Source organism: Vipera ursinii (genome assembly GCF_947247035.1).
Source record: "Vipera ursinii genome assembly, chromosome: 11".
Classification (NCBI taxonomy): Eukaryota; Metazoa; Chordata; class Lepidosauria; order Squamata; family Viperidae; genus Vipera; species Vipera ursinii.
The window spans coordinates 7,699,570-7,711,413 of NC_139524.1; the positions used below are offsets into that span (position 1 = coordinate 7,699,570).

General features: G+C 42.8%; 1 protein-coding gene across 4 annotated transcripts in view; it reads right to left on the minus strand.

Moving 5' to 3' along the window:
• The window catches only part of CLPX (caseinolytic mitochondrial matrix peptidase chaperone subunit X), a 28,729-nt gene extending 21,023 nt beyond the window's left edge, over nt 1–7,706 (minus strand). For 2 of the 4 annotated variants that reach the window (XM_083371346.1, XM_083371344.1), the window contains exons 1-4: nt 7,475–7,705; nt 5,058–5,084; nt 2,518–2,678; nt 476–593 (exon numbers count right to left, since the gene is read on the minus strand). In XM_083371346.1, the coding sequence (XP_083227472.1) occupies nt 476–593; nt 2,518–2,678; nt 5,058–5,084; nt 7,475–7,547 (379 nt within the window). In that variant the 5' untranslated portion in view covers nt 7,548–7,705. Of the gene's footprint in view, nt 1–475; nt 594–2,517; nt 2,679–5,057; nt 5,085–7,474 lie in introns of all 4 variants that reach the window. The other 2 variants (XM_083371347.1, XM_083371345.1) reach the window with 1 other exon arrangement.
• Between the last annotated feature and the right edge of the window lie 4,138 nt (nt 7,707–11,844).

Genomic DNA, 11,844 nt, shown 5'->3' on the forward strand with positions numbered 1-11,844 from the left:
CATATAGAACAAGATCCCTCTGAAGTTAGCGAGAAAGATGATTTCAAAGATCAAGATTCAAGCGTATCGTAAAGATTACCCAACATCAGGGCTTCTGATGCGGGCTGCATTGACAACTCCAAGAAGATCAGATGGCTGGTGATTACACAGCCGAGAAACAAGCTTTAGTACGGTATTTACCCACCATTAAACTCTTTTGATTAGAACCTGGCTGAATCAGCAAATAAAAGAAAAGGACCAAAACAGCACAAGGGCATGGTTTGTGTAAATGGTAATATGAAGCTGTGTTGTCAGTATTTGTTATTCCAAACTCTGGATGTTGGGGTGTGGTACTTATTTCCACAGCATTCAAGAATCAATGTCTAAAGTCATTTGCAAAATGACTGGCATTCAGGATGAATGAAGTGGAGCAACTTGAGCAAATAATGCGATTTTTACGGAAACGGAGTCAGAATACGTGTCTTCTAGAACTTACAGACAAAAGTCTCCACGTGTGTGCATAAATCACCGCACTTTGGGCACCGCAGCTGGCTTCCACCTTTGCCAGAGCTTCCGGAACTTGACTTTTTACCACTCCCTTCCCCAGCAGTTTTCTGATTAAAAGAAAAAAGAAACAGGATCTCGACAGTCAGATAATAAGATTTATAATAAGCTACCAGGTAGTCCTCGACTGATGAGCTCAATCGAGCCCAAAATATCTGTTGCTGAGACAGTTAAGTGAGCTTTGCTGTTTTACAACCTTACTTGCCACAGCTGTTAAGTGAATCAGTGCAGTTGTTCAGTTAGTAACATGGCTGTTAAGAGAATCTGAGTCCCCGCCACTTGCTTGTCAGAAGGTCGCCAAAGGGGGGAATCACATGACCTCAGGACACATAACCATCATAAATGCGAACCAGTTGCCAAGCATCCAAATTTTGATCATGTGACCACGGGGATGCTCTAGCGGTCACAAGTGTGAAAAACGGTCATAAGTCACTTTTTTCAGTGCTGTTGCAACTTCGGTCACTAAATGGTGATAAGTCATGGACTACCTGTACATCTTTTGCTCCTTTGAGATCAGCAGCCACCCTCCCCTCCACACAGAACTGGGATCTCCACTTGTAACCTTGCCCTCCCTTTCTCTCCCAAACTGTGTGTTGTGTTGTTTAAAATCCAAATGCAACAACCAAATGTTCTTCCGTGAAGATACTCTCTGCATGTTACTGAAACTGGCATCCTCAGTGAAAGTTTAATTGTCATCGTTCACTTGAAGAGGTTTCTGATTCAGATGGATCAAGAAAAAAAAAAGTTGCTAAGCCTGCCAAAAATCCAACTATTCATGTTGTGTAAACCGAAGCAACTTCAAATTTCAGGGTGTGTGTGTGTGTGTGTGTGTGTGTGTGTGTGTATGTACATATACATATACATATATACATATATGTAAATTATTCAAATTGCTAATAATTTGGGAGGCCTTGTCAAAAGCATTGACAAATAACACACACACAGAGACACATGTATACATATATACACACATACACATATACACACACAGACATTTTTAACAATAAACCTTTAGGGACTCTCCTTCAGCTTCCTTTCCCCACTGTTAAAGCTACTCATTTACTTCCTCAAGTCAGTCCCCAGGCCGTCAAAAAAGAGGGGACAGGGCAAGCAGAGAACACTTCTCCATTTTCTTTTTCAGTACACCGCAAAGGGAAACAGGGCCAGGAAACTCTCATCGTTGGCAGAAAGCTCAAGTGAAGGGTGCCTGCCAGCTGTAGCAGATGCTGGACGCTGTTGCTTCTTCTGCAAGCCAGCCATATTTGCAAGCCAAAGACAATCTCCGTGCAGAATATATCAAGCATTTAATCCGAAAACTACCTACGCTGAATTTTAAAAAGGCACCGATTGCTAAACATGAACGTTTATGGCTCAGCTCAACCATTACATCTAATACTTCAACGTAATTTATGCTCCAAATCATGATCTGTACTTCTAAAAATTCCAGACAGCACGTTTGGGTTTAAAGTAATTTGTCTGGGTTTAGTTTTTCATTTACTTAGCTTTATAAGATCAAAAGTCCTCTGACAGCATGAACGCGTTGCTTAAATTCAGACAACTGCATTCCAAGTCACAGGGTTCTTTGTGTTGTTTTTTTATCATCAGTGACTGAGTTTATGGCCTCTGACCTGGTCCCTGTATCTATCTCTCTGTACTGAATTAGATGGTTGATGACATGATTCAAGATGTCACTCAAAATATGTACATTTTTTACCTTTAAAGGTAATCCTCCACTTAAGACTGGTCATTTAGCAACCATTCAAAATTACAACGGATCCCACCCTCCAAAAAGGTACTTAGGTCCCTGATGATTCAAAGTTCCGACAGCGGTAAACTTGGGTCAGTCATGTGATGACCCACTTCACAACTGGCATGACATAGGACAATAATTCCACCCAACTGCGGTCACACGTTGAGGACTACCTGTGGTATGTGGGACAGAGGTGTGGTTTTTGAAGCACAAAAGGTGTGTACCTTATTGCCATCTCCTGAACCATCTTTACTTGCACCATCTTTAGAAGCAAAGTATGCAGGTGTTTCAGAAAAAGTTCTAAAAGGAATAGTTCTTAGAGACGGAGTTTCACAAGTCCCAATTATTCCTAAAGCAGGGAAGCAGGAACGGCCACATGAAATTCCTGAAAAAAAGGAAAAAGAAACGAAAGATTATTGATTAGTCTGTGTACCTTTTCAGCAACTTATCCCCCACTTCCTGGAGTCTACTTGATGAACCTTGAACCCAAGAGGTCATGGAATCTCATTCCCTTAAGAGACTTTCTCAATCTTGGCAAATTTGGACACATGGACTTCAACTCCTGGAATTCCCCAGCCAACCCCTCATGGATCATGAGTATAAGAGCTGAAATCCAACCTTCTTAAATTTCCCAAGGTTGGAAAACCTTGCATTAAGATGTACAGTCGAATTCCATAAGCAAATCCTCCCCTTCTGCAGCAAATATTCCTCTTTAATATGAATATTCTTTTTAGGTCTAGAGTGCAACTATGCTCAAAACGCAGACCAGTTTATGCAACACATAATGGGGGATACTTTCACAAAGTAATTTCTGCTGAGGAACGGCATCCCGAAGGTGCTTTTTCAAAAGGAAACTGGACTTTGCTTTTTGTTTTTGGAAAAAAAAAGTCCAGTTGCCTTTTGAAAAAGCACCTTTGGGACAAACATGACCTGGAGGGCCATAGACATGAGGAATAGCATCTATTAAGCCCCAAGGATTATTTCCCCTGTAAAAGATATTTTTTTTCTTTTATTTTGAAAAATTTTAAGATGACCTACAGTCCCAAAGCAATTTATCCTTACAAGAAGAGCAACATAAATGCTTAAAAAAAGAAACAAATTGCCAGGGAGTATACCCTTGACCTTACTAAAAGGAGAACAGTGAAACATCAAGGATGTTGAAAATCTTTTGCCTAGCAGAATTTAGACAACATTCCAAAATTTATTTACCATAATTACTGCTTGTTAACTGGAACTGTGTAACTTCAGCATTCAAATTATTTGAGTTACAGCGTAACTCAGAATCACACAATGGCTGTCTTTGCAGAATAATAAGTTAAATTTCTGTTTTCTTCATGAATGCTGCTCTGTTTATGTCTTTGACTCTGATGAACTCAAATCATGAGTCTGGCTTGTTCTCCTTTGCATAAATTAATTTCAGAAGCCTGTCTATGTGAAAGTACCTATTAATTCAGATTACGGCTAGTGCCAAACTACAGAATGTCATTATACAACATTCTTCCTTTGCAAGTTCAGATTTAATTTGCTGCTTTGGCTCTTACAAATTAAGTCTTGCAGAGACATCTGTATAAGAACAGATTGTGCCTGTTTTCTATACTTAACAACCAGTTCTGAATTTTAGAGTACTGTACTGGTACATATCCAATTATGCTTTGAATATAAAAGCAAAGTAGTATAACCGAACTGGTCCAATATCTGCAATTCTCAAAAAGAGATTACTTAAGACATTTCAACTTCTATTTTTCAAAAACTTTCACCTTTCCATTTTAGCAGAAAGCGTAACTTGGCTATACCCAGTGCTAAATTTGCAACCGCTTATTTACATTTTTACTGTTTTAATACTAATACCTGAAGTATATTTGAATATTTCAAGTGTATAATTATCATATACCTAATACTGGTGTATAATTAAAAGATCAGATAATGATATGCTCAAACTAAAAAAGGTTAATTCAAGTCCCAGTGGAATGTGGTAGCAAAAGACAGAGAGGGAACATGAGAACAAGGCTTTTAAGTACATGAAGGCAGAATAAAAGATTGAGATATAGTGATAGAAAACAATATTTATTTTCAGCTTTGGTATTAAATAATCAGGACAATAATTCAAGACAAGTCGCTTCTATGTAACAGAGCAATTACCAATGATGGATGTTAGAATGTTCATTGTGCTGGTGTGTTTTGATGGGAACTAATCAAAAACACTTAAAAACAAATACTATACTCATGTTATTGTTTTTCCACACATACAGTAAGCCACTGTGGCTTTTTCAAACAGAAAAAAAAACAATGGCCATGTAAAATGTGTGAACCAGTCAATATGTTGGTTGACTGTGCAAATAACATGAAAATAGAAATACACAGAACACTTTACAGATATGGTAACTCAACTGTACAGAAGCAGAATATTTATTCTTTTTTAAATGGAGGTATTACAGGCCAAGCAAAATATGTTCATTTCACCCAGATCACAGCAGTGTTCAAGCAATGCTTGTCAAACAGTGCCTCAACACTAAATCCCAGAAAAATCTTTCATCAGCACAACAGAGCAAAGAGCTTACACAACAAAAGTTCATGAGCTCAGGATACTGACTGGGCATTATTTTGCAGTGAGCATGAACCCTGATCAATCTGAAGCAACATTACAAAGTTCTCTTCTCCACACATGATATTCTGGCAAGACTATTTAAGACATAAACATTGTTAAGGGTAAACTGGTATATACTTATCCAAGATTAAATCTAATGGAAACATCAATGGGACTTACTTCTGGGAAGATATGCATAGATCTGTCCTGTCAGAATAAAGTTGAGAAGAGAAAATATACAAATAAACAAGCAGAATGATATTTATGGTATCAGTTCTTTTAAAAAAAACCTCTATGAGGATATGAAGGAAGTAAAACTTTGCTCGGCTGATGAGTGACCTTCCTTTTAATATTGTTTGCTCATTAATCCAACCTTGAAATATCTGAAATTGCCAATCAGGTAATATACATAGCTTTATGTGTTAAAAACCACTAAAGAATCTTATCATAGATTTAACAGCCTTCCAGAGTCCAATTATCAGTTTTATGATAACAAAAAGGCAACAGCTGCACATAAGCAAACAAGATCTTAACAAAATTCAGCAACTATCTAACAAAACAGAACATTGTAAACAAAAACAAAGTCGGGGGGGGGGGCTTCTCAGAAACCATACTGTGTAAATCTAGGCATGTCTATGGAATTGTAAGTTCTCACTGGGTTTAAGAGGGGCTTCCACTCAAGAAAACTCAAACCTAAATATAGATAGTCCTTGACTTATGACAACTGGGACCAGAATCTCTGTGGCTAAGTGAGGTTATTCCTTCAGTCATGTCAGACCCTTGGCAATTCTACAAACTAGGTCTCTCCACATCATTGCTAAGTGAGTTATGGCTAATTTTTCAGCCTTTTTTTGCCAAGGCTGTTAAGTGAATCATTGCAACCAAGTGTTTGCTAAATGAATCATGTGGTTGTTAAATGAATCCAGCTTTCCTCCATTGAGTTTCCTGGCTGGCCGGGAAACTTGCAAATGGCAATCACATGACCCATCATAATACACGTTGGTTGCCGAATGCCCCAATTTTGATCACATTACTATGGGGATGCTTTAGTGGTTGTTAAGTGGAAGGACCAGTCATAAATCAATGTCTGCAGTGCTGTTGTCACTTCCAACTGTCACTAAATAAATGGTTGCAAATCGAGGATTACCTACATGTATACCATAATGGAACTCCACTTGCCTGGATACTGGGGGGAAAGGCTCAGATAATGCAATATTATCCAAGCACAAGTCTACAGGTAGTCCTCAACTTACAACACTTCGCTTGGCGACCGTTTGCAGTTACAACAGCACTGACAAAAGGAACCTGTAACCATTTTTCATGCCCCTTGCAGCCTCCCCTGGGTCACGTGATTTACATTCAGCTGCTTGACAACTGACTCACATTTACGACAGTTGCCGCGTCCCGCGTGTGTGTGTTTGTGTGTGTGTCACGCGATCCCCCTTTTGCGACCTCCTGACCAGTCACAAGTCAAATGAGGGAAACCGGATTCCCTTAACAACGCTGCTACCAACGTTAAGAACTGCCTTGACCCACTTAACAACGGGGCCAAGCTCACTTAACACCTTTCTCCTCACTTAGCAACATAAATGTTGGGTTCCCGCCGAGGCCGTGAGCGGAGGGGCTTCCTGTCTTGGCGAAATGCTCTTCCGGCTGGAGCAACGCAATGAGGACCCAGATTGTTGGGGGCAATTAAGCTGACTTTGTAATAATGCCGCTTTGGGGGGGGGGGCGAAAGCCCTAATAAGCAGGCATATACATACATAGAATGAAGGCTATTGCTAAGCACATTTAATTTGTGCTTAGATTGTAAGCCGCCCTGAGTCTTCGGAGAAGGGCGGGATAGAAATGGGATTAAAATAAAAATTAAAAAAAAAATCGTCCTAGGGCAGGCACCCCCCACCTTAAACGTGGGGTCACCTTCTCAGGCAGACCCCACTTTTCCAAGCTTCCTTGTTTTCCTTCTTCATTTTCCTGGCCGGCCTCCCAGAGCACAAACACAAAGGCTTGCCAGACAGGGAAGCAGACGGCCGAGACCTTTGCTCCAAAGCCAGAGAGACTTGCACGCGCAAAGGTGGGCGTGCAAGGCACACCTATCCCCCCCCTCCCCCTCCACCAAAAAAACAAAACAAAAAAAAACAACCTGGTGCTTCTTCTATCTAATCCAGGGGTCTTCAAACTCGGCCCTTTTATGACTTGTGGACTTCAACTCCCAGAATTCCTCAGCCAGCAAAGCTGGCTGAGGAATTCTGGGAGTTGAAGTCCACAAGTCATAAAAGGGCCGAGTTTGAAGACCCCTGTTCTAATCTGACAGCTGCGGGGCTATTCTTGAGGGGGGGGCGGCGGGAAGAGAAGGTTTGAAAGCCACCCCGAAGCGAGCCCCCTCCTGCCACCCCCCCAAGAAAAGGGGACAGGTTAGGACCGCCTTCCCACCCGGGGGGGGGCTCCAAATGCCCGGCTGTGGCTGATGGGTGTTGCAGTCCCCGCCTCAGAGACAGCAAAAGAGGCGCGGGGGGGGCGGCCTCGACCGGGCCTGCTGAGGGAGGGAGGGAGGGGGCCCCACCGCGACTGAGGGGGAGGGTCCGCCGGGCGGTTACCTCGGCACGCCGACGGCAGCGACGAGCTGACGAGTCGCGCCGCGGCGGCGGCGCAGGTGCTGCAACCGGCCATGTCCGCGCTCCGCTCTCCGCTTCCCTCCGGCCGGAAGAGAGAGAGCGAGAGAACGAGCTCCGCGCCCTCCGACGCTCGGCCTACCCGCCGACGCTGCCGCCTCCTCAGCGCTCGACGGCCTGTGTGGCGTCACGGGCCTTCGCCCCTCAGACCGCCGGAAGAAGGCGGCGAACTACGCCTCCCGGCAGGCAACGCGCCGCCTTTCCCAGCGACCGAGCGGAGGGGAGCGCGCGCCGCCTGCCGGGAGCGCCCTTTCAGATCGCGCGGGGAGAAAAAAAAGAAATCTCGCGAGAGGAGAAAAAGGAAAAAAAGAGAGAGAGAGAGAGAGAGAGAGAGAGAGAGAGACTTGGCCCTTTTATGACGTGTGGACTTCAACTCCCTGCTGGCTGAGGAATTCTGGGAGTTGAAGTCCACAAGTCATAAAAGGGCCAAGTTTGAAGAGGCCTGTCCTAGTGGTCCTTCCCATTCCCCACCATCCATTCAGAGCTGAAGAAGCCTCTTGGATGGGGAGTGAGACGTCTTCAAAGAGAAAGAAGAAAAAGCACCATTGGGACTTTTATCCATTTACTGGCCAGGTTCAAGCCAGCTGAGCTTCCAATCCCAAATGATGATTTAAAGCACCTGAAAGCAGGACAAGAAGCAACGGATGGAAACTAGTCGAGGAGAGAAGCAACCTAGAACTAAGGAGAAACTTCCTGACAGTTAGAACAATTAACCAGTGGAACCACCTGCCTCCAGAAGCGGTGAATGCTCCAACACTGGAAGTTTTTAAGAAGAGACTGGACAGCCATTTGTCTGAAATGGTATAGGGTTTCCTGCCTTAGCAGGGGGTTGGACTAGATGACCTCCAAGGTCCCTTCCAACTTATTATTATTATAAATGGCCTGGAGACGAAAACATATGAAGAATGGTCGCAGGATTTGGGGATGGCCAGTCTAGAGAAAAGAAGGACTAAGGGGGGACATGACAGCAGTCTTTCAATATCTCCGGGGCTGCCACAAAAAAGAGGGGGCTCAACCTATTGTAAGGGTTCTGGAACTGGAACTAGAAAAAGGAACAAATGATTTAGCCTAACTATTGCTATCTCACTTCTGTAATCAACTTTTGCATCAGGGACCAATTTCATGCAAGCGTGGGAAACATGTACACAGATGGGATGTACTGAAGGAGGGAATAAGGGCATACACAGGAATGGTTGATGTCTTCCTTATATGGTAATAACTATTGTCTGATGTTGACTGGCTCACAAAAGTCAATAAAGTGATGCCATTAACTTTCTAAGATGTGGCACTTCTGAATGCACCTGCTGCCAGCATTTCAGATTGTGTTCCCACCCAGGACTTAATTCGATCGAATAAAAGGTACTGTTTGTTTAAGAAGCCTCTGCTTGAGTTTTCATGATTGGATTCTTATGATTTCTCAGGTTTCGCCAAGGGTCAGTGACATTACACTATTCTCCAAAGCACCTGAAGGCAGGACAAGAAGCAACGGATGGAAACTGATCAAGGACAGAAGCAACCTAGAACTAAGGAGGAATTTCCTGACAGAACAATTAACCAGTGGAACTCCTTCCCTCCAGAAGTTGTGAATGTTCTAACACTGGAAGTCTTTTAAGAAGAGACTGGACAGCCATTTGTCTGAAATGGTATAGGGTCTCCTGCCCGAGCAGTGGATTGGAGTAGAAGACCTCCAAGATCCCTTCCAGCTCTATTCTGATTGATTGATGACAAAGTTGGCCACATACTGCTGCTTGCTGCATGCTAAGCCATCATAGATTGCTTTTCTTTGTGTGGTGGGAACTCAGCCATTGTGGTTTGTTAAACCATGATTGAGTGACTGGTTTTGCACAAAAACCTGCATTAACAAAGCAGTGGTTGTATTTCAAAAAGTAGGGCATGGTCTGGTTCAAACAGTATGCAAAATTTGTGGCTTCTTCCCCACAAATTGCTAAACCACAAGTGACCAAGCTATTTTAGCTGTTAAATTGTGTAATCCAGGCTATATTCTGCAGCAATTCTCCTTCTCCAGCCTGGAATCTTCAATGCATTGTAATTAATATTCTTCACATGTGATATCAATCCCTTCATGCAGATGATACCACTCTAATGGCAGAAAGTGAAGAAGAACTAAAGAGCCTCTTGTTGCAGGTGAAGGAGGAGAGTGCAAAACTTGGGTTGAAACTAAACATTAAGAAAACTAAGATCATGGCATCCAGCCCTCTCAATTCCTGGCAAATAGATGGGGAAGAAATGGAGGTAGTGACAGATTTTATTTTCCTGGGCTCCAAGATCACTGCAGATGGGGACTGTAGTCAAGAAATTAAAAGACGCTTGCTCCTGGGGAGGAAAGCCATGGCAAATCTAGACAGCACACTAAAAAGCAGAAGACATCACCCTGTCAACAAAAGTGCATATAGTCGAGGCTATGGTCTTCCCAGTTGCAATGTATGGCAGTGAACGTTGGACCATAATAAAGGCTGAGTGCCAAAGAATTGAGGCCTTTGAACTATGGTGCTGGAGAAGACTCCTGCGAGTCCCTTGGACTGCAAGGCAATCAAACCGGTCAGTCCTAGAGGAGATCAACCCTGACTGCTCTTTAGAAGGCCAGATCCTGAAGCTAAAACTCAAATACTTTGGCCACCTCATGAGAAGGAAGGACTCACTGGAGAAGAAACTAATGCTGGGAAAGGTTGAGGGCAAGAGAAGAAGAAGAGGACGACAGAGAATGAGGTGGCTGGATGGAGTCACTGAAGCAGTAGGCGTGAGCTTAAATGGACTCCAGAAGATGGTAGAGGACAGAAAGGCCTGGAGGAACGTTGTCCATAGGGTCGCGATGGGTCGGACACGACTTCACAGCTAACAACAACAACAATAATAGCTACCTGATGTTTGTTTGAGGCTTCCAGTCGGAACTGCCAATATACTAAAGCTTGATCTATTGATCTATTGTTGATTGTGCTGACAGTTAGAAGCTCTTTAGAATTTCAGTCAGATACTCGGATCTTTCTCTTTGGGCAACTGACTCATCTGAAAATTTCTACTTAAAATGACTGAATTTACCTTAAGTTATTGTCTTTCCTCTACTAAAAAGACAGGAGAAAGGCTACTGTAGAATGACATCTGCACCACTATTTTAAGTATAATGGTAGCTATTCTCCTTTATTCCTGAGTGGAGTTCAAATAGGATAGAATTAATTTTTTTCTGACATATATAAAAAGCAGTTTATATCTCTTTCAATAAATACTAACCTTCACCTCTGGGTGGCAGGCAATGCCCAGGTTTCAGGGGGTGAAACAATGAAATATATTGGGAGAACAAATTTCAATCCATAGTGAATTTCAGCATGGTACATTCTGTAAAATTCTAGCAGTAAAACCAACAGGTTTCTTTGGTAAGAGAGCAGTTTTGAAACAAGTATTTTAAAAAGCACACCTGTATTTTTATAGTAATTTTATTAAAGGTTACCATTTACTATAGTACAAATTAATGCAAACTTTAAAAAAGGATTAAAAAACAATGTGGACAAACAAATAGGAAAAAAAGTAAAAAAAGAGAAATGCATAAAGAAACGATATCCTGCCGTCATCACAAGAAGCACAAATAATTTTAGTAACTTATTACCATGTCTTAAAATACAACAAGCGATCTCTTCTTCCTTATCTCTAAGCAAATCCTTAAAGCCTCCTTGTTCAGTCCTAATGTCAGCAAACGTACCTACACGCTTCACCACTGGGCTGAAATTCCTAGCAGGGGCCATCCCCAATCTAGTGATCTTCGGATGCAACTAATTCCCACAATCCCATGCTTCCTAGGGATTCTGGGAGTTGTAGTTCAACATCTATTGAGGGGCACATTTCAATGTTTGAGAGCTATAAACCTCTGAATGGGATACTGTACTTACAGACAATATCAAGGGTCATCAAACTTGGCCCTTTTACGACTTGTGGACTTCAACTCCCAGAATTCCTCAGACAGGCACACTGGCTGAGGAATTCTGGGAGTTGAAGTCCACAAGTCATAAAAGGGCCAAGTTTGAAGACCCTTGCAATAGATAATACAGGCAGGATTGTGCAAAACGAATAAGAAATGTAAGGCCTCCTCGTAGGAAGGGGGCAGTAGACAAATCTATCCCTAGCTAGAGGGGGGGTGGGGTGGGAAACACCGTACTTCCGTGTTAAAGGGACAGATACGCGCCTGCGCACATTTCCGCTCCGTCACGTGGTCTCGCGTACCTTCCCTTCTTCCGGCTCGATGGAAACTCGAGCTCGCTCAGCTCATCCGCTTCCACTTGGAAGCC